General features: G+C 47.4%; 1 protein-coding gene across 1 annotated transcript in view; it reads right to left on the bottom strand.

The window, feature by feature from the left end:
* Positions 1-6,466: 6,466 nt before the first annotated feature.
* IQCA1 (IQ motif containing with AAA domain 1) overlaps positions 6,467-23,611 on the bottom strand; it is a 119,642-nt gene continuing 102,497 nt past the window's right edge. Inside the window, exons 18-22 of the mRNA XM_048506237.1 lie at positions 21,208-21,407; positions 13,503-13,589; positions 10,719-10,896; positions 8,118-8,356; positions 6,467-6,811 (exon numbers count right to left, since the gene is read on the bottom strand). Coding sequence (XP_048362194.1) covers positions 6,671-6,811; positions 8,118-8,356; positions 10,719-10,896; positions 13,503-13,589; positions 21,208-21,407 — 845 coding nt within the window. The 3' untranslated portion in view covers positions 6,467-6,670. The remainder of the gene's footprint in view (positions 6,812-8,117; positions 8,357-10,718; positions 10,897-13,502; positions 13,590-21,207; positions 21,408-23,611) is intronic.

Below are 23,611 nucleotides of genomic sequence, written 5' to 3' on the forward strand. Positions count from 1 at the left end.
ATTTGATGATTTGTATCGTTTCTGAACGTTGAAAAGATACAGGACATAGCGGGTCCCGCTCTTTGGATGGGAGTGGCTGCTGACTGGTTTGTGACTCTTTATGAATTTGCAGAAGCTGATGATACTGCAGCACAGTGGCCGGATTTCTCCAGAAGCCTTATGCGCGCCCGTTCCAAGATCCGGATGCTGCTGAAAGCGAAGCCATTAGAGTACCATAAAGTCCATTCAGCAGGGCAACCGTTCTTTTGCCGAATTTGCCCGTTGAATTTCGCAGGCGCGGCGGCTACTAAACTTCCTCCTGACTGGCTCTGAACGCGATGGCAGAAATGTGAATACTTCATCTTTCAAGGCTATGAATACCAAACTTCGAGGAGACAGTTCTCCTCATCCGCATCCCACGCACCCGTCGCTGAGTGGGATCGGGATCTGGGATGCACAAAGTAGCAGCCCGTCTAGAGTACGCAGCTCACCGAAGTGCCGGGGGACGCCCACGATCCGAAAACCACCACGGTTGCCCCAACAACTCGCAAACCAAAGCCCAGCCCGTCTCCACGGAGACCACATCTGAACGCCGCCGATCGTTTGGGGATTATGCCTCTATTCGCGGTGGTCCTGGCCATCCTGGCTGCCAACTGCCCCAAAAAACAGAAGCCAGCCGTTCGGTCTCACGCACCTCTGCCAAGCCTCCACACGGAAGTTTGAGAGCCTCCAGGCTGCGTCCAAAGCCCGGCTATCGAGGAGGACTTCGAGAGGGGAGGTGGGCGGGTTTTGCCTATCTGGCCCGGCCCATGGACACATTAAGGTCCTACTCCAGATTCGGTGAGTGAAGGCAGTCAGCAAGCCCATTACTATTCAAGCCTCTTTAGCCAACCCTGCCAAGCATACACGTTATTATAGCCTCCGCCCTGCGTTGATTCTGGCGTATTGCTCCCACTGTTTTAATCGCGGCGCGAGGTGGCTGAGGAACTTGGCTTAGACCGAATTCCCCTAGTGAAGCCCATTCCGTTTTACTCCAAAATGGATGGCAGCCCACTTGGAGCGGAAAGGCCCGGCCTGACAGTTCAAAAGCATAACCTGTTTTGCTTACGTTCTGCGCTAGGGGACCATTGGGAAAAATTAGTTTAGATTTCTTGCTCCAGTGGCCAAACACTCCATTGTCTTGGGCATGCCATGGTTGTTATTACATGGAGCCAAATATTATTTTGGAAAGAAGCGAATTCTAGAATTCACTGATCCCCTCTGCGGAACGGAGCAATATGAAGTGGGGGGAAAACCAGCCTCAAATGACATTGAACCGCTTTAGCTTCCACCGCCTTACACGACGCCGGTGACTTCTAATCCCACCGATATCCCACAAGCTTATAAAGATCTGGCCAGGGTGTTTCTTAGGAGCAAGAATGCGATCAGTGGTGCCCCATAGGGATACCGATTGCAAAATCATTTTGCAGCCTGGAGCTCAACTGCCCAAGGGTAGAATCTATCGCATGAGCCCCACAGAAGAAAAGGAGCTCCGTGCTTTCTTGGATAAGAATCTGGCTCACGGGATTCATCTGACGAAACCACCAAACACACCCATGCCGCCCCTGTTCTGTTTGTAAAGAAAAAAGATGGCTCCTTGAGACTTTGTACTGATTACCGTGGATTAAATGCTGTTTCCATGTCCAATAAATATCCTTTGTCCTTAATCAAAGACCTCTTAGATGCGCACTGGGCAAGGGCGGATTTTTACTAAGTTGGATTTAAGAGAGGCCTATTACAGGGTCAGAATTGCGGAAGGCTATGAACATTTAACAGCGTTTAATACTAAATTTGGACAATATGAATACTTAATAATGCCATTCGGTTTGGCTGGAGCCCCCGGAGCTTTTATGGCCCTAATTAATGAGGTTTTGCAAGATTTATTGTATAAACGGGTGGTCGTGTACTTAGATGATGTCTTGATTTATTCACAAACTATGGAAGAGCATGAAGCCCTGGTTCGAGAGGTGTTACAACGTTTACTTGACAACTCTCTCTTCGCGAAATTGTCAAAGTGCTGTTTTCATCAGTCCTCCATAGACTATTTAGGCTATCGGATCTCACCCGACGGCTTAAAAATGGATCCTGCAAAAGTAGACGCGGTACTTCAATGGCCGGCCCCCACCAACAGAAAAGAATTACAATCCTTCCTTGGTTTTGCCAATTTCTATCGTGATTTTATACCCCAATTTGCTAAACTGGCCCTTCCGCTCACAGATCTCTTACGCACCAAAGGCAAGGATTCACAGGCTGCTAAGCCCGGGGCTCCCCTCCCTTGGTCTCAGGAATGTCAATCGGCATTCCAGCATCTGAAATCAGCTTTCACTAATGTAACCCATTCTGAAACACCCCGACCCGACCTTCCTTTCAGAGTTCACGTGGATGCATCGGACAAGGCGCTTAGGCGCAGCCCTCTTGCAGAGAAATAAAGATGGTAAACTTGTGCCGCGGTGCTTACTTATCCAAAAAGTTTTCTGGCCCTGAGCTCAACTGGACCGTAGGGGATACAAAGAGACTGCTGCTATCAAGGTGGCGCTATGCACCTGGCGTCACTGGCTTGAGGGGGCCAAACACCTTCCAAGTTTGGTCGGATCATAAAAATTTGGCCGCCTCTCAACCCCCCCTCAAAATGTCCGGCTAAGCAGCTCACGTTGGGCTGATTTTTTCTCCCGCTTCTCCTTCACCGTCCATTTTTTCCCTGGAAAAACCAATAAACTGGCTGATGCGCTGATGCGCATGATGCGCTGTCTCGCCTTCCCGGGGAGGGGGGCGGTTCTTCGTTACGAGATATCCCGTGCACCGTGCTCTCCCCCTCCCAGCTGGGTATGGCTGTCACTAGGTCACAGACCTCCGCTCCTCCTCCCCTCGCCCATTCCGAGTATCGTCTCCCTTCCTCGCGGGAACTTCGAGGAGGCGGGGCTCCTTGAACTTCCAGCGGAGGAGGGAGACTCCCAGATACGCTTGGAGGATGGCGTTTGGAAATGGGGGGGATGTTGGTACATGCCTCCCCTCCGCTAGCAGGTTCTCCGAAGCCTGCCACGATGCCAGGTCGGCTGGACATTTTGGCTTCCTCAAAACGCTACATCTGGCCCGTCGCCAGTTCTGGTGGCGCCGCCATGCGCGAAAGACATTGAGACTTATATCAAGGGATGTTCGGTCTGCGCTGAGGCCAAGTCCATTCCGGGAAAACACAACGGCCTTTTAAAACTTCTCCACTTAGCCTCCTGTCCCTGGGAGGCTACTTAAATGGATGTTATTAAAGATTTGCCTGAAAGCTAGGGAAAGACTGTGCTGTGGGAAATGGTGGAACTGTTCTCCAAACAAGCACATTTTATCCCCTGCACCACCATTCCTCCGCCTCTAAATTGGCGCGATTGTTTATTCAACATATCTATCGCTTACACTGGCCTCCAAGGTGGTGTCGATCACAGGCCCCAATTAGATCTCCAAATTTTGGAAGGCTTTCCTGGGCTTGTTGGGAACCACCGCGGCGGTTGCCGCCCCTACCACGTTCAAAGTGACGGTGAATCAGAGAGGACGAACAGAACTCTAGAGCAGTATTTACGTTGTTACACTAACTACCATCAAGACAATTGGTGCGAGTTAATCCCATTTGCAGAGTACGCTTACAACAATGCCATTCATAGTAGCACACAGAAAACCCCCTTTGAAATTGTGTCTGGGCGTTCTTTCCCACCACTGCCCCAACTGCCCACGGAGGCGCTACATCCTCCAGAGTTCGAACAATGGATTACATCCCTGGCTGAGGGGTGGAAGACAGTCCAGACTGCCCTGCAACAAGCCAAGGACTCACAAAAGTTTCAGGCGGATAAACATCGTTCTGACTTCCCTTTACGTGTGGGGGCTTGGGTTTATTTGTCTACTAAGAATCTTAGAGACGTTCACAAATATTCAAAACTGGGCAAGAAATTCGTGGGTCCGTTTAGAATTACAAAAGTGATCAATGATGTTACTGCTCGTTTAGAACTGCCTAATTCCTTAAGTAATATCCATCCCGTCTTTCATTCCAGTTTGCTCAAGGAGGCTCCTGCTTCCGATGCCTGGCACGACCATCCGGAGAGACCCCCGCCGACCATAATTGATGGCCACAAGCACTATGAAATTGACGCTATTCTGGACTCTCGCTTTAATCGCAATCGCTTGCAATACTTAGTTTCCTGGGTGGGATATTCCTCCGGCCATAATCAATGGGTCTATTCGGAAAATATCAATGCCCCCTCCCTTATTTCTGCCTTTCATCGTGCTGAAGGGTTCTTTCTTAGGAGAGGCAGAGTGTAAAGATCTCAGTGGTGCTGAATCTCTTCACAGCCGTTTGGCCTTGACTGAGTTCCCTGGCACGGGCGACGGGCCAGAATCCGCAGCAACCACACTGTTAGAGGGCTTATCTCATAGAGTGAGATGAGAATTCCGTTCCCATGAGAATGGGACTGGAGACACCGGGAGGGGGATGGGACAAGGGGGTTATATTCTGTAGTTTAAGCGGGAGGCCCCATTCCAGTCATGCCGTGTGTATGAGTTTTCTAAGATGTCTGAATAAATGGTCTTTCAACCAAAAGCCTTTTATTTCTGCCTCGTTGGAATTCCTTACAATAAAGAAACCCACTTTCCTGTCTTCGTATTTGCGTGCATCTGTGCAGGCAGCAATCGGAGCCCATGGAAACAATCCGAGTTAATGCCATGCCTTTCCACAGAGGTGCGTCTTTTTTAAAAAACTCACCTCCCACCAATATGTAGCTACGCAGGCATGCGCAAACGGACCCACGCAACCACACTGTCTCAAGTTACGACCCTTTGCACCTGCGTGGCGACACAGATGGGCACCGAGAAATAATTTTTAAAAGGAGAGCGCAGCCGAGTAAAGCGCCTCCTGTCTGGCCGTTCGCTCACAAGCGGCTGCTATTTGTGCAGATTTTTAAAAAAGACTTGCGGTTAGTGCAATCCTTGGAAAGCCCAGTTTGGGGGAAGTGACACGCGGCAGACTCGCTGTCGGGGCGTGATCTGTGCAAAGTGTTTTTTACTATTGTTAAGCCGTGTTTCTTGGCCTGCGTGGAAGGGGCCTGAGGGCCATGGCTTCCTTGGTAGAGTTAACCCATCTCATACTGGGTCTTCATCTTTTCCTGCTGCCTTCTACCAGTGGCGAAGCTACAAGGGGAAGGGGTGTGTGCCGTGCACCAGCACACACAGGTGGGTGCGGAAAAGCACCCCCAGGCCCCTCCCCCTTTCCCTCTCCGTGGCGCCCCCCTTCCCACAATTACCTTAGTTCCTTTCCTTTTTGAGAACTTTTTCAGGCTGCAAAAGGCCTGTTTGCAGTAAAAACGGCCTGAGGAACTACAGTTCCCAGGAGACCTTGGGGCTCACAAGGTCTCCTGGGAAGTATAGTTTCCATCAAGCCATTTTTACTGAGAACAGGCCTTTTGCAGCCTGAAAAAGTTTTCAAAAAGGAAAGGAACTAAGGTAAGTGTGGGGTGGGGGGAAGGGGGGCGCTGCGGGAGGGGGGGCGCCATGGGGGGAATATAAAATGTGCACCGAGCGCAGTTTGGCCCAGCTACGCCTCTGTCTTCTATTTTTCAGAGGTTGCAACCAGGCAATCTGAGACTCACTGCATGTAACTTTTTAAAAAACAGTGACTGAATTCCTGCACTAAGTAGGTGCTTGGCTTCACTGTTTTCCTTCAGATTAAAACAAGAAGCTATCTTTTCAGCTTTAACCACTTTATTGAAAATCTATAATCAGTAACCACACCGGCAGCGAAAAGGTAGTTTTGTAAGGCATTCCCACACAGGGTATAATCCTTCCACACACCAGAGTGCTGGGTCTGTACACAGAGGGTTACCGACAGGGTTCAATGGAGCCCTATTTTGTCTCTGCCTCAGTACTAGGGGGCCATCCAAGGACCAGGGTGCCCGTGAGCACTTCCCTTTCCCTGAACTAGCACAAGTACATGCAGCAAGTACTTGGGTTCTGAATACGGGAGGCCTACGCTATCCTAGAATTCTGCCCGCGTGTGGGCTGGCAGCAGACAAACATGGGGAATTCCTTCCTATGTGTACACTGCACCCTCACATGGGGAAGAATCATGCCCAAAAGATATATATACATATACACACATATAAAAGCCAACAGTTCAAACAGGTAGCTACGAGAACAGGGAAAATAACTAAACGTCACACATCTACTACTAAAACCATGAACAAGAATAACGCTATTCTAAAGTTGGACAGTTAATAATATCTTCTTAAGGACTCAAATTCCTCATCCGAGACGTCGTTAGCTCTTAAAGAGGTGGTCTAAGACTCAAGGGTCTGCAACCTGCAGCTCTCCAGATGTTCATGGACTACAATTCCCATCATCCCCTGCCACCATGGCCAATTGGGGATGATAGGAATTGTTGTCCATGAACATCTGGAGAGCCGCAGCAGGTTGCAGACTCCTGGAAGTGATACTAGCGAAATTCAGTGGTCATTAGTTTGTTACCGGGGAGGGATAAAATGTCACACTGATGTAGCCTGTTTGGGGTTTTTCCACACAGAAGACATCTGAGATTGAGGCTGTTCGGAGAGCTGGGATTTCAAAGAGCTCTACTGCAGCTGATTAACTACGATGTGCTTTTCAAAGCCTTCCACATTTTTTTTCACTTCTTCTTCTTCTTGCCTTTCTTTGCTTCCTTCTTTTTCTCTTTGTCCTTCCCTTTCCCCTTTCCTTTCCCGGTTTCTTCAGCCACCGTCAGAGATTTGATTCGTGCTTTTCCCAGAGGAGTCTTGGCGTACCAGGCCTGCAGAATCGCGCAGAATAATATTTTTTTTAAAGGCGCTTGAAGATAGGTAAGTAACATTTTCTCCCCCTTCCCTTCCTACCAGAATGCTAATGGTGTGTGGGGTGGGGGCTCATGGGAAAGCATATCAGACTCTTTGGACTCCTGAGAATGCTGTTATCACAAGAACAGTAGCAATCATCTGCCTGAAGTGGCTCATTAACATGAATACAGAGCTGTGGAAATTCAATGGGTATAGTTACGATAGCATTACAATTTCTGTGATCAGCCCTATTTCCCAAGGTATATAACTCTGGGTGAACATTTGATATTTTGAAATGTGGCGACGTAGCAAGACGAGCAATTGAGCTGGGTCATCTTGATTTCAATGGGGGGAAATGGTTAACTGTTTTGCTGCAGGAATTTCTCAAGTGGGGCGCCTGATGTTGCTTGAGAAATACCAATGTGGAATGTGGCAGAGATTTAGAAGTCGTGTGTCATGTCTCTGCTCAGCCACAGGGTCTCTTTTGGCCTGGTGTACCTCACAGGACGGTTGCGTGAATGAAACAAGAGGTTGTAGAAGATACAGTATGCAAATGAAATATATGCGAAATGGAAGTCTCTGGCCCCCTTCCCACATGCGGAATAATGCACTTTCAATCCACTTCCAATGCACTTTGCAGCTGAGTTTTACCATGCGGAATAGCAAAATCCACTCACAAACAATTGTGAAAGTGGATTGAAAGTGCATTATTCTGCATGTGCGGGACTAGCCTAAGTGCTGAGAGAAGCCTAGGATGGCAGGAAAGGTCAAATAGTAGCTGCTTTCAGCCTCATAAGCCTGATCAGATGATAGAGGAGGAGAACAAGAGTTTGGATTTATACCCCCCTTCTCTCTATAGGAGACTCAAAGGGGCTTACAATCTCCTTCCCCTTCCCACCCTCACAACAAACACCCTGTGATGTGGGTGGGGCTGAGAGAGCTTCATAGAGCTATGACTAGCCCAAAGTCACCCAGCTGGCGTGTGCTGGAGCGCACAGGCTAATTTAGTTCCCCAGATAAGCCTTCACAGCTCAAGTGGCAGAGCGGGGAATCAAACCCGGTTCTCCAGATTAGAGTGTACCTGCTCTTAACCACTATACCACAAGGTGAGTATGAAGACACAGATCTGTGCTGTGTTTGATTATTGTATTTTCCAAATGTGAGATCAGGGCCCAGGGCAAACTTGTTTCTGAATGCAGTGTGGAAAAGGAGCGAACGTATGAACTTGATTGAACGATTTAATGAAGAAAAAAAATGGAAGCCCTCAGTTTTAGCATGTCTTACCTTAAATGTTTCTTCTTCCTCCTTGTACACCGGCTCCTGACTGGCTAGTGGACTCAGGAACTCAGCTGCTGCCAACGGCTTCCTGACCAGTTGCATCAGGCGTCGTTCCGTTAGGACTGCTTGGACCGCATTCACTATGTGCCCTTGAGTGTAACCATCAGACACCTGTGCCAGACAGCTGATGTTCAGTTGTTTGGTGAGAATCCCTCCATTTTGGTGAATGATGTGTTTCCATAAAACTATATGTTGCCATTCATGAAAAAGAAACATAGCCACACATATGTTAATAGACTAGACATGCAGAAACCTGCTTTTTCAAAAAATATGGTTCATTTTTTCTCTTGAGGACAATGCACAAGACATGAGAGAAAGCAGTCAGCTGTAATCTCGGAACAGCGAAAGTTATAAACCAGTGGTGGCGAACCTTTGGCACTCCATATGTTATGGACTACAATTCCCATCAGCCCCTGCCAGAATAGCCAATTCGCCACCACGGTTATAAACTGTTAGTACAAACTTCTTTGAGAGCATTATAAACTGAGCTACAAGTATTGGGCCTAATTGAAGGATTTACCGAGACCAAACTTACCGGAGTTTGGTTAGCCCAGTGGTTCTGAACCTTCCTAATGCCCTGACCCTTTAATACAGTTCCTCATGTTGTGGTGAGCCCCAACCCTAACATTTATCCATTTTACAGATGGAGAACACTGATGCAAAGAGTCTTAGGCGACCCCTGTGAAAGGGTCGTTCGATCCCCAAAGGGGTTCCGACCCCCAGATTGAGAACCACTGGGTTAGCCTAAGCCAAAATATACCTGCGCCAAAACATGATTAATGATTTGATGACTGACACATGTGCATGTTGTTAAGTTTTATTGTTTAAATACCGTGTTCCCCCGAAAATAAGACAGGGCCTTAACTTAATTTTGGCTCCAAAAGATGCGTTACGGCTTATTTTCAGGGGATGTTTTATTTCCCCCCCCCATGATTTTGCACCCCCACGTGACCACAGCAGCTGTGCCAGGGAATCTGTAACTAGGGCTTATTTTTGGAGTAGGGCTTATTTTTCAAGCATCCTCCAAAAATCCCCAAAAAATCATGCTAGGGCTTATTTTCGGGGAAACAGGGTAATTAAAAAAAAGACTGCCCAAGCCAAAATATGGTTGGTGACTGATGACTGACAATAATGTAAGTTGTTAAGATTTCTTTGCACTGTAAACATTGTAGTTACTTGAAAGTTTGAATGATTTATTTTGGTGAATGATTAGAAAAGCATTTATATATGTATATTACATTATAAAGATTTGAAAATCTTCATTGTCTTGGGACAAGTGAATTAGCCTTTTGGGTGTACAAGTGGATTGACTGTAGCCTCCTGGGGAGTTCCCAGAATTATAGCTCACCTCTAGACTACAGAGATCAGTTCCCCTGAAGAAAATGGATGCTCTAGGAGATGGACTCTATGGAACTGTACTGCACTGAAGTCCTTGACGTTTGTGGGTTTCACCACCAAATCTCCAACCCCATTCCCCACCCCACACTAGTGGTCATGGGGACCTGGCAACCTGTGGACGGGGAGGGGAAGAGTTCATCTATTTCCCCATTGAGCGTCACATGGTACACCATTTTGAAACCTCCCTTAAGCCCAGGGGCGTAACGAGGAAAACTGGAGCCCTGGGCAAAACCTGAGTTTGATGCCCCCCATGGGCAGCGGAAGGAGGCGGAGCTCCCCCGTCCTCCCCTGGTGGCTTATGGCTTCCTGTCCTGATGACACCCCCCAAGTTTGGTGAAGCTTGGTTCATGGGGGGCAAAGTTATGGACCCTCAAAGGTGCAGCCCCCATCTCCTTAGCTCCCATTGGAAACAACGGGGGATAGGGGCAACCCGTTTGGGGGTCCATAACTTTGGACCCCCTGAACCAAACTGCACCAAACTTGGAAGGCATCATCAGAACAGTCTCCTTATGATACCCTGAAATTTTGGTGCCGATATCTCTAAAAATGCGCCCCCTGCAGGCTGAAATGTGAAAAAACACCAAAAAATTAAAACGCAGGAGCATGCCCTGCAAAATTCCTGAGCCCTGGGCAGCTGCCCACGTTGCCCAATGGACATTACGCCACTGCTTAAGCCTCAAGAAGGGACTGAAGTGGAAAACAGAGGCTAGAAAAGCTGCTGCTTTTGCTTTGGGATCCCAGCCTCAGCAGGCAAAATCTTACTCTACCATAATAAGCAACAAATAAAACACATCTTGTCGCGGTTTGCCATTCACTATTCTAGCTTGAAATAACATCACTTCTGCAAAATGTGCTACATCAGTGTTTCCCAACTTAACGGTCCTGATTCAAAATGAGTCGCTCAGGTTATGGATTTTGCAAATTTATTATTTTTATAAGGGGGTTGGTGTGCCAACTCAAGTTTGATGCGGGTCACCATAGCGAAAAGGGTGGTACCTACAGTTGTTGAAGACACTGAGAACATGTGAATGAGCTGAGGAAAACATGCATTATGTTCTTGTGAGATGGCAGCATGTTCTGATGGCCAGTTTCACATTTTTGAATTTTCGCAAACTCGTCCGTACACGTCCTTTATTTTCATATACTTGCCGAATCTCGAGGCATAGTCGGGCCTTGGAACCAGAACGATTTTCTTGTAAACTCTGCAGAAGGGTTTGAGATCAGCATCAAAAGGTCGCGTAGTAGTCCCTACGACAAGAATTCTGTCCTCGGTTTTTAGAGTTTTCAGAATTTTGGGAAGTTGCTTTTTCAGGCGTTTAGGTTCCATCTTTGCGATTGAATAGAAAAGAGAGACATACTATTGTAAACAGGGTCAGGAAAGCTATGTGAAACCTTGCTTGTGTATTCTGCATACATCTATGTATCTAATTTTCACGTTCCACCCCCACCCCCCGGCCCCATGCCTGAGGTTAGTTATATTTGCTGATAGGGAGCATACTTCCTCAACAGGATTTTCTGTGGGCTTGGGGGACACCCTGGGTTTGCAGAAAAATTCATTTTTTTAAAAAATGTGGGGCTTAAATGGCACCTGTGGTTCTCACCAAGGTGGGGGGGGGGAGGAGAGAAAGGAAAAGAGAGAAGGAGAAAGATGGAAAGGCGGCTTCCAAGAGAGGCTGAGAGAGACAGACAGGCCCAGCCCAGCTCCTGGGCATACCGGCACCAAGAACCTCTGTGTGTGTGTGTGTTTGTGTGTGTGTGTGTGTGTGAAAGAGAGAGGGAAAATTCCAGGAGAGATGCAAATTTTCCATTTTCCTCTGGAAGGCTCCACTGAGAAAGCCCTCAAGCAGGCTGCAGAACATACCCTTGCTGGGGCCCAAGCAACCAAAAAGCACTGCTGTGAGAGATGGTCCTTCAACTACGTAAGCCCTGGATTGTGAAGAGCTTAAGCATCAGCACGATCATGTTGAATTGGAGTCAGAAGCCAAAAGACAACCAGTGCCGGGATGGCGAAATATGACCCACGCAGCCTGCACCTGTCCCTTGGGCTGTGGTGTTTTGCACCAGCTGCGTTTTCCAAATCATCTTCGGGGCAGGTCCATGCGGAACTTGTTACTGTAGTAAAGGCTGGAGGCTAATGCTGCATGACCGGTAGTGTCCACGTAAGCGAAGCATCGTTGGCAAAATACACTTGTGGCCACTGGGAGCACCTGCTTCTCAAACGACTAAGCTGGGCCAGCAAGACTCCTAAGCTCTTCGTGGTGGCTGCTGTCTAAAAGAAATGCTAAGAAGGGACCTCCTTGGATGTTAGACAGATCTGGAGCTGAGAATGTAGATTCCAGCTGGCAGCAATTCCAAATGGAACTGAAAATTCTATTCACAGAAAGCTCATGCAGTGTCGAGAGCATGAGGCACAGGAGACCAATAAACCACAGAACCACGTACCCTCCGTCCTATTGGAGTAGCCCACAGCCTTGGAGCTGTTCCTACTCAACCTTTGTTCGTTTGGCCAGCAACCAAAGGCCATGCGGCTGCGGCTGCTTCATTTATTCAACCACTGAGCATATTTTTTAACGACAATTTGTGAAGCTGAAAAGCAATTTGCAGGTGGAGGGGAAAGAGGATTCGTTCTCAGTTGACTGGTACCCAGTGATCACTAGTTCCCAGTGATCAGTACACGCAGCAGAGGTGTACGGGGGGGGGGGGGAGGGAGAAATGGCGCCTGGGGCAACACCTATCCCGGGCACCCCATCCCCACCCCACCCCACTTACCTTAGGAGCAGCCTGGCAGGGCTGGGTCGAGGGGGGCCTGCCGGCAGCCCTGCCAGGATGCTAGGAGCAGCCGGCCCGCAGGGCACCCCCCAAGTGACCAATGGGGGCGCCTGGGTCAACTGACCCTCCCATGTCCCTCTGGCAGATACACCACTGACACACAGCAACTCCTGCTCCTGAATGGAGGACTGGGACTCTTGGGGCTCAATCCCATCAACTGAAGGACCCTCCCGCAATTCCTTCCGTCTGGCTGCATCCCGGGTCTCCTTAAAAGAGGGGCAATTCTGCGTTTTTGAATCACTCAGAACAGAATCCCCCCTCCCAATGCATTTTGGTACCATTGATTTCAGTGCTAGAGATACGATCTATGCTTAATTATCTGATTGAATCAATGGGATATAACGATGCCTAATTTGAGCTGGATTGGGCCTTCGGAATCTTCTGTGGTTTATTGGAATGCTAGCTTTACTTAACTGCAGAATCTGCTAGCATTTTCAGATTAACCCTTCGTGTTCAGTGCAGGAGAAGATATAGCAACATACCTAAGGGCACGTCTGTCTTTGCCCCCATTCCTGTGACTGGAAGTCCACACAAGCTGTGCAAATGCGACATGAAACATTTGTTTGACCTATTTATTGGTATCGAATGTGGCATGTTGTTTATTCCAATATCAGCCAGCAGAGGGCATCAGTCACCTCAGAGCTAGGTTCAACATTTTTTTTGAAAAGGGCATTGCGTTTCTGCAGATATTATACCTGAAATCAGCCCAAAACTCACAGGTCTCAGTTTTTTTTTAACTTAAAAGAAAAAAAATATCTGATAACAACTAAAATATTATAATAATTTTACCCTGGAATAGAATCAGAATATTGCCCCCAGAAGACAAGAGGTGAAATTTGGGATTTGACACATTCGCTATCATTCTGGCAGAGAATCACATCTTATAGTCAGACTTTTATCATTTTACGTGCAACTTGATCTTTTTTTAAAAAACTGAAATTCATACTTCTACAGTGAGACAGACATTTTAGAATCTGGTTTTAAAATAGCTGCCCACGAAATTCCTATCAGCTGTATTTCAAAACAAGGAAGCAGCGATCAGGCCTCTCTGTCTTCTTAGTTGTCTTATGTGACTTTACAGGTCAGATTACAAATCAGGTGTACCTCTTTTTCCGACTTTGGCACCTTCTTGTAGAACGTCTTCTCTGTGTTTCCAATCCAGATGACTGAAGGCTGCAGTTGTCTGGCCACCTAGTAGGCAAAAGTGGAAATCAGTTCGCACGGAGCATCGTTATTAGATGCCTGTTAAAGATGGTGGTTGGGCAGTGCCTGGCTCCTGGCAAAAGGTTTGGGGGTGTGGGGGCACTTGGGGGGGGGGGAAGGTCTGCGATGGTATGTGAAACCACAGAGTTTGCAGGGATTCCTAGAGCTAACCTACATCACTGCTAGGTTTTCCTACAAAGTGATGTAGCAACATCGTCAAAGGTAATTTTTTAAAATTCTCTCATTGCTGCCCAGAGCAGTGAGGGCAACTAAGTCTGCCAATGGGAGACCTGTTACTACAGTGGGAATCCCAAGGGTCCTCAAATGACACTGGCCCATTCTGCAGGAGCCAAAAACAACGCCCCAGGGATGGTAAAAACGCTGTCCCTGGGGTGACGTTTGCACAGCTGCCGCCTCTGCAACAAGGCAGTGCTGTGCTTCCCCCCAGCAGAGAAACACTGTTTCTGAACCTTGCTCAATGAGCAATTTTTTGGGAAACAGCGTTTTCCTGCTGGTGCCGTACAAATAGCACCGCCTTGGAGGCACCGCTTTTAGGTGCCTCCTGTTTTTCCCCAAACTTTTTTCCCTGTGGAGAGGAGGTAAGTTTGGGAGCACAAAAAGGAGGTGCTGCCACTCTGGGACAGCCCAAACAGAAGCGTGCGAGTAGCCCCGGGGCCACACCGGCATCATATATGCCGGTTTGCAGCTGCTGCAGTGGCCCGTCCAGAACCTGTCCTTGACAGGAGTGATGGAGTTATATGAGGTGCTATATAAACGTAAACAGGGACCGCAATACATTCAGAGCAGCGGCTCAGCATGTGGTGGATATGGTCCAAGTCTGTGGAAAGCGATCGCATTTGTCATCAGCTGCAAAGCGGCAGTGTTAGTTGATGCATGTCTCAAAGCTCGGTACATTGCCAGTAAATTCCATATCATTAAAACAATTTAACAGATTTGTTGCTAGCTGAGCTGGAGATTTGTACTGCACTGGCGATGGGTGCAGCACCCCAAGAACTTGTTCACACAAGATATCCATGCTGAAAGTGGAGAGATAATCATAATAATTAACCTTCAGCATAAATATTGTGTGTGAACAAGTCCTCAGGGTGCTGTACCCATCGCCAGTTCAGCTAGCCACAAACCTGTTAATTTTTAAAAAATGAAATGGAATATTCTGGCAACGCACCAAGCTTTGAGGCACGCGTCGGCCAACACTAATACTAGCAGCTGATGACAAATGCGATGATTTTTCATGGACTTGGAACCCAGCCGCCACGTGCCGAGCCTCAGCGGACGCCTTCTTGAGCTGCTGCTTTGAATGTGCCGTGGCCCTGGTTTGCAACGGGATCAAAGCAACTCTTCAGATTGCTTCGCGAATGATCGCTGTGGATCAATCAAACGGCCAGCTTCCCCACCATGGGGCGATTGATCTTTTACAAGTCGGAGGGTGGGCAGAAAAAGGATCTTGCGATGAAACATTTCCGTATCAATATCAATTTCGCCAAGTGAGGCGTGGAACCCAAGTCCCCGAGCTGCCTGGATGGACAGAAAGTCTCTAAAAGCTATCTACTAAAAAAAAAAAAAAATTGCCTGACGGTTACTGGCTTCATAGCTGAATTTGTTTGCTCAGTAACAGGACCCTCCCCCCCAGCTAAATATGCCAGTTGTCGCTCGTCTATCTGCTCCAATGCCCCTCCCTACCCCTGTTTTATGGCAGAAGCAGCTGCTGCTGGAAAGAGCAAAACATACTGGTCCTGTGCAAAATAATTATTGATCCTGCATCTCTGACCTCACCGAGGAAACCCTAAAACAAATCCTGTTAGGAAAACATTGCAGGCATAAGCTGCAATACATCCGCATCCCTACGACAACGGACTGTAAATACATGATACCCCATGCCTGTGCTGAGTGTGTGTTTGGGTATGCGCATGTTTTCAGAGGGGCTCTTAACTAGGCACCTTGAGAGGGAGCTGAGGATGGCGAGGGGTTACGAGGACAGCTGTTCGGAGGGCTTCGAAAGGGTCAACTTCTTTTTAGCAGTTAATAGCATGAAGAAGAAGAAGAAGAAGAAGAAGAAGAAGAAGAAGAAGAAGAAGAAGAAGAAGAAGAAGAAGAAGAAGAAGAAGAAGAAGAAGAGGAGGAGGAGTTTGGATTTATATCCCCCCTTTCTCTCCTGTAGGAGACTCAAAGGGGCTTACAATCTCTTTTCCCTTCCCCCCTCACAACAAACACCTCCATAGCTGAGGTGGGTGCAGGAGCTGAGAGAGCATCCTGAGAAGAACTTAGCTTGACTAAGCCCAAAGGTCACCCAGCTGGCATGTGTGGGAGTGCACAGGCTAGTCTGAATTCCCCACATAAGTCTCCACAGCTCAGGCGGCAGAGCAGGGAATCAAACCTGGTTCCTCCAGATCAGGGTGCACCTGCTCTTAGCCACTGCTCTTAGCCACTACGCCACTGCTGCTCTTAGCCACTACGCCCGCCTTCACGCCAATGGATTGTGAAAAATGGTTAAACTACCATGCAAGCATCCGGATTCCACTTCCAAGAAGGGTCTTGTCACTGGACAGAGACAAAACCAAGGGACACGCACCATTTTAGCTAGAGCAAAATGAATTGAATCTCGTGACTCTACCAATTTAATTGACTAAAACTTTTATGAGTTTTAGAAACGGAAGATTGTCGGGAGTTCCCACCCCACTCCAAAATAGCGTTTGCAGTGTACCACGGTCCTGCAGAGGCACAGTGAAGTATACACGCTTTTTTCTACAAAAGAATATCTGCAATGTATTGTCGAAGGCTTTCACGGCCGGAATCACTTGGGTGCTGTGTGGTTTCCGGGCTGTATGGCCCTGTTCTAGCAGCATTCTCTCATGATCCTCTGAAGATGCCAGCCACAGATGCAGGCGAAACGTCAGGAGAGAATGCTGCTAGAACACGGCCATACAGCCCGGAAACCACACAGCACCCAATATCTGCAATGATGTTAAAAAGACAGGTACCGATTCTAGAAGAAGTGAGTTTCGTCCAGCGCTTTACCTTTTTAGTTTTTTCTGTCAGAGCGATTGTGTCCTTTGTCCTTAAAGCAGCTACTGAAGTTTGTGGAGCCAGAATCAAAAATAGGAGGGGGTTCCACTGTATATTAGCAGTCAAATAATTCACTTGTATGAATAACCTCTACTTGCTGGTTCATAGGGATTTGCTGAGAATGAACAAATCTGCCCATACACAGTGTGTTGGTACTCTGGAGTAGCAAGCTGTGAGGATCTGATCAATATTCTACAATCTTGCGACTTTTTTAAAAAAAACGAAACACCCACAATCCATTGGAATCTAATTGAAATTGTTGGCAGATACGTAGCAGACTGTATGTTCCAATGAAAGTACCTCATTTGAATTATCCATGGGTAGTTTGAGTCGAAGGATAATTAAATGGACTGTGCAATTAATTTATAATTGAAATTTTATTAGCGGCGCCGTGCTCTTCATTTTGTCGGAGTCGCCAGCAGATGGCTCCTTAACCTTTCTAATATTGCCAAGTGGAGCTAATGACGGTGCCTCACGAGAACAGGAGTCTCTCGCGCTGGCCGTCCCGTTCCAGGCAAGCGCTGAATAATACCAGTTCTTTTTTTCTTTTGTGGTCCTTTTACACTTGATATTGAAGGCACATCCCCTACTCAACTATGATTCTGAATTAAAGCAGTATGACCACAGTATGACCAAGAGATCTGAGGTTTCTGCGAGTGAGCAACATAAAGCATAAAACCTCGGTGCTAATGTTTTAATTTTCTTTTAGCCCAAGGTTGCAAAGTGAAGCTTCCACCTCATCTAGCTGCACTACATCTGACAGATTTTTGTTCCAAAGTCTATTCTTAACCTAGGCCATAGGTGTCAAACTCACAGCCCTCCAGATGTTATGGACTACAGCTCCCATCATCCCCTGTCAGCATCATGCAATATTTAAGACCCTTTCAAACCTACTGCCTGTTTTGTGTTGCTTTAAACTCTGGCAGTGTTTCTGAATGCTAGGTTTTCATATTTTTAAAAGCACAGAGCAAAGTTGTATCTATTTATTTATTATCAAAGTTCATATTGTAAACCACTTAAGGCAGGTTCCCCGGAGATGCGTCATACAATTTTTTTCCAAATAAACAAAAAAACGGTAATTTTACTAAATCGTTCAATCGAGGGCAGATAGTTCAACATCTGTGCACTTAACAAAGTGAGCCATCCAGCGTGCAGTCATCTCTGTCTCTATTCCCTCGCTGTAAAACGTATAGTTTTTTAAAGTTCTCAATTTTGTTCCCGAGATAATCCATCCTTTGGCTTCAGCTGCAGAATGTGGCTTGGCTTCCACACTCAAGTCATCTGGATGGAAATGCGATTTCAGATCTTTGACATGTGCCCTGAATTTGCAACTAGGTCGGGGTCAACATGCCTTGAGGTGGAGCAACATTGTGGATAGTGGTTAAGACAGAGGTGGGATCCAGCAGGTTCTCACCAGTTCCCAAAGAGTTGGAGTTACCTAATTGGCTAAATTATTTCGTGTGCGATGAGGGATTTCCCTGGTAAGTGGGTCTGCTTTTCCGTTAGAAATTCCCATTAGGTCCAAAAAATCATAAAGGAGATCCTGTTGTTTCCTATGTGGCTGGTTAGCCGAAGGTAGAAAGCGGGGATAATTCTCTCCCTGTTGGGCTGTTTTAAAAAACATGTTTTAGTAATAATGAGTAAAAGTTCCTTGTTTAAGGAGAAGTATCCTCCTTTTTGATTTCTAGAAAACAAAATTAAGTATTTGAAAGTATTAGAAGTATTTGACAGAAAGCAGTCAATTAGAGGAGGAAATTAAGTTGTTTTCTGTTGGCAGTGATGATGAGCGATAGGACTTGCTATAATGAGTTTAAATTATGGACAGAAATATACCAGCTGGAAATTAGGAACTTTTTTTTTTAACAGTAAGAATTTTTTACAGTAACAGAAATTATTAATGCCCAGCCCCGGAATGCCCTGGCCCACACCCCGCCAGGTGCCCGTGGCCCCATTGGTGCTACGCCACTATTTGAATCCCACCACCATGGGAACCTGTTACTAAAATTTTTGGATCCCACCACTGGGTTAAGAGCAGGTGGATTCTAATCTGGAGAACCAGGTTTGATTCCCACTCCACTTGAGTGGCAGAGGCTTATCTGGTGAACCAGATGTGTTTCCGCACTCCTACATTCCTGCTGGGTGACCTTGGGCTAGTCACAGTTCTTCAGAACTTTCTCAGTCCTACCTACCTCACAAGGTGTCTGTTGTTGGCCTAAATAAAGCCCAAAATATTCTGAGGGACCCGTCTCATCCAGCACACTCTCTTTTTGGCTTCCTGCTACCTCGGCGAACTGATACAGAGCCCCTCAGAACTAGGACAAAGGGTTTAGAGACAGCTTCTACTCTGAGGCTGTGGCTATGCAGCTCCGCTGCTTCATATTACGATGTGTTTGGGGCTGTGTAGGGATGGGTGGAGGATGATGATGTATGAGTCTGAAATTGTGTGCATCGAGGAATGCTGCTGTAAATTTCGTTGTGCGTGCACAATGACAATAAAATGCTTATGCTTATGCTTATGCTTGTGGGGAGAGGAAGGGAAAGGAGCTTGTAAGCCACCTCCTTTTCCTCCTCCAGACCAGGGTTTCTGGCAAGGTCCACTGCGGCCGATGCCCCCGTCACACTCAACTTGCCAGTGCTTCATCACCCATGCAGCTGGCTGCATGCACTGCTCACTGCCACTGGGGAAAGGGCTGCAGGCAGTTGTGAGTAAGATTAGTGAGAAAGCTCTTGAGCAGACATTGGAAGAACAGACAAGCAGGTGGGAGGTATGAAAGTGGGCAGGAGGGCAACAGCTGGGGACCTGGTAGTAGGCGGAATCCCAGTTCTGTTTTATTCTCACAACAACCTTGTGAGGTAGGTTGGGCTGAGAAAACGTGAGCTTTCATGGCACAGGAGAGATTCGAACCTGGGTCTTTTATATGTTAGCTCAACACTTAAGAGAAGAGCTGGCACTGGAAAATTCACTCATCTCCCCACCCCCACCGCAGAACGTAAAAACTATCATTGAAGACACACACCCCCGTCCATGCTCTGTAAATAATCAACGCTCCCAGTACTCTCACACATAGAGATTACAGCTTTCTGTCCTGAATGAACAGTTTTCATTGGTCTTTCAGCATTATACCTTTTCCTTTGCAGGTAGGGGGTGCCACTCAAACTGGGGTCAATGGTATGTCAATCCTTAACATGGTACATACTTTTAAATTTGAAACTGTTCTTAGAACTATTACTATTTCAACTCTGGAGATTATGAATGATTGCGATAATTGTACAACGTCTTGTACAAGAATAAAACAAAAAAAGAAATAGGGTTGTATCAAGCCGGTTTTCCCACTCAATCCTACTTAACTTCCCCTCCTGACTATATTATTATTATTTATCGAAATTGTTATGCCCCCCTGCCCCCCAAGGGGCTCTGGGCCGGGAGCCTCCAACAAGTTGGCCTCTGAAGCACAGAGACTGAGTGGGGATGTAAGGGGAGAGACGGTCCCTACAGTTACACACAAAATACCATTAAAAACACAATTTACAGTTAAAGATTTAAAGCCATAGACCAAAACAACAAACGGAATAAGCAAATCAAGATGGCGGCTTAATATATAGCCTACCCCTCCACCCTGGGGGAATTGGACATAACGATGTTTCGCAGCCAACTATAACAGTATACAGGGGCTGGCATCTCAACAACCAGCCTCCCCAAAGGCCTGGCACAACAATTCTGTTTTTCAGGCCCTGCGGAACTGCTCAAGGTCTGGCAGGACCCTGATGGTAGGAGGCAAGAGTGTTCCATAGGGCAGGGGCCACAGCAGAAAAAGCCCTGGCCTGGGTAGAGGCCAGTTGTATCGTCAAGGGGCAGGGAGCCTCCAACAAGTTGGCCTCTGCAGAGCGCAGAGGCCGAGTGGGAACATAAGGGAAGAGACAGTCCCTAAGCTATAGCCCATCCCACATGTCCTGGCAGGTCCCAGCATGGCCATGTGTATGTATGTACACTCCAACACATGCCAGCTGGGTGACCCTGGGCTAGTCACAGTTCTGAGCTCTCTCAGCCGCACCCACCTCACAGGGTGTTTGTTATGAGGGGGGAAGGGAAAGGAGTTTGTAAGCCCCTTTGAATCTCCTTACAGGAGAGAAAGGGGGAATATAAATCCAACTCTCCTCCTCCTCCTCCTCCTCCTCCTCCACCTCCTTCTTCTTCTAACGTCATTAAATGGTAGTCGGCTCATAGTGACTCCATAGGGTGGAGGTGGTTTTCCACGGCCAGTCTCTGTCGCAACCCTGGACTCCCTTGGTGGTCTGGCATCCAAGCACCAACCAGGGCTAACCCTGCTTAGCTTCCAAGATCTGAGAAGACTGGGCCAGTCTTGGACGTCCAGGTGAGGGCTTGACATAGCCTCGCTGGTGGCCCAAAGGTCCCCTTCCTCCCTTTCAACCAGTGGAAAAAGTGAGTAGGATCCAACCCGTAATCCTTAATAAATAGTCACTGCCCCCTCCCCACAATGTAGAGAAACCTTCTCAGTCCTACCTTGAACACAATGTGGAGCATCATTTGCAAACCAGCCTTGCCAGGGTATTTGCCAGCAATGTTAGCGGCAGATAAATTGAAGAGGTTGGCTCCTGTTTCTGTACAGAGAGCATGAATAAGCATCTTCTTCCCCACTCCTTGTGGTCCAGCCAGAAGCAAGGTTTTGACCAGAGGAGCTTTCTCGTGAACAGACTGAGAACCTAGGGAGGTAAAAATTACAGAGTTTCACTTGAACCCGTTGCAGCTCCGCTGAAACGAGACTTCCATTCAGTGATCCACGCCAGCATCTCCTGGCCCATTTGTCACAATTCAGCCTTCAGCAGCAGCCAGTCATCCCACAGCGTGGTTAAGAGCAGGTGCACTCTAATCTGGAGAACCGAGTTTGATTTCCTGCTCTGCCACTTGAGCTGTGGAGGATTATCTGGTGAACCAGATTAGCTTGTGCACTCCAACACATGCCAGCTGGATGCAAAGGCGGAGCTACCAGGGGACTGGGGGTGCACATTGCATCAGGCATGCGCCTAGGAGTGGTGGAAAATTGCTCCCCCTGCAGCGCCCCCTTCCTGCCCCCCTGCAGCACCCGCCCCCACACTTACCTTATTGAAACAGTGCAGACTGGAGAAGTGGCCTGTTCCCTTCAGGCTGAAAATGGCCTAGTGGGAACTACACTTCCCAGGAGACCTTATGAGCCCCAGGGTCTCATGGGAAGTGTAGTTCCCAACATGCTGTTTTCAGCCTGAAGGGAACAGGCCACTTTTCCAGGCTGAACTAAAGGGGGCGGGGGCGGGGGAGCAGGGCGCCATGGGGGGGGGGGGCAGAAAACACAGAGTGCACACCGGACACACTTTGGCCCAGCTATGCCTATGGCTGGGTGATCCTGGGGGTAGTCGTAGTTCTTCCAAGCTCTCTGAGCTCCATCCACCTCACAGGGCATTTGTTGTAGAAGGGGGAGGAGGGAAAGGAGATTGCAAGCCCCTTGGAGTCTCCTTACAGGAGAGAAAGGGGGGATATAAATCCAAACTCTTCTTCTTTCTCCTTTCATCTGCCTTGCCCAGTATCCTCTGCTTCATGCTATGTCAGCCACCTTAGAAGGAAGCTGCTGAAATGCAGGATATAAATGTGAAAACAAATACACGTGCTGGGATTGGGAGGAGAAACCTTGATAGCGGCTTGCCTGATGCCAACCACATGGGAATACAGGACACGGTGGATCAAAAGAGATCATCTGCCTCCAGGTCTTTCTCTTCCAAATGGTTTGGAAACCACCAGACAAGCACAAGACTATTCAGTCATTTCGTGACAAAACACAGCCACCATGGGGGATCAGCAGGAAATCATTAAGTCAAAACACTTGATGCAGACAAATATTTAAAATCAAAGAGACTTCCCAGCGCTTGCTTGTTTTTGAGGGGACTGCACCCAGACTACTCGGAAGCTTCTAACTCCAAAGGTGCATTTGCTGGAAATGGCGTTTACACCACCACCGTAATGAACCTAGCTTTAATCTTTAATCAAGCAAGTTCCGAAGAACAGCGTAAACAAACAAATAGATTGGGGAATCTGTAGATCAGCCCAGACGGCAAGTAGAGTAGGACGATTCTTGTGTAAACCTGAATACGGTATGTTCTGAAATATGGGTTTCACAATATGTTTCCCCGCGTCAGAATTACTCCTTGTGCTTATTTGTTTGATTAGGGTCACAATTCAATTTGTAATGACAGAAACTGGAGAAGAGTTAAATGAATGTTAGCAGCTTCATGGAGAAAACAATATCCTGATTCCACATATAGATTCTACATAACTGCTCGCAAGTCATATGCAAGGCAGCTAAGAAATAACCGCATTCCAGTTCTTTCAAATAAGTTTAGAGGTTCCTACTTTTATAAAGTTCTTGAATAACTCGGGTTAGGGGGGAAACTTGGAGCGGATTTGTGTTAGGAGTGGGATCCGTGCGAAGTTCCCTCCCAACCCAGGTTTATTTACCAGTGTTATCCCGGTGTAATCGGCCGGTGTGGAAAGGTTGATACATAGAGGCAGGCAATGGCAAAACATCCATTTGCCTCTTGCTGCAAGGTCACCATAAGTTGGCTGCAGCTGAGTGGTACTTTCCACAACCATGCAAAGCAGAGGAGCCATGCTCTGAAGGAGGAAACCTTCCTCGAATATAGCAAGGTTCTTCACTCACTGGAAGGTTATCATCGGATCCACCCATAAAGATTTATTACTGAGGAAAGACCTTGGGGTCTGCTTAAAAAAAAGTCATAGCTTAAAAAATAAAATATTTTTGCAACATGATCATAGAATCATAGAGTTGGAAGAGACCACAAGGGCCATCAAGTCCAACCCCCTGCAATGCAGGAACACACAATAAAAGAACTCCCGACATATGCTGATCCAGCCTTTG

This window comes from Sphaerodactylus townsendi, linkage group LG01, assembly GCF_021028975.2.
Source record: "Sphaerodactylus townsendi isolate TG3544 linkage group LG01, MPM_Stown_v2.3, whole genome shotgun sequence".
NCBI lineage: Eukaryota > Metazoa > Chordata > Lepidosauria > Squamata > Sphaerodactylidae > Sphaerodactylus > Sphaerodactylus townsendi.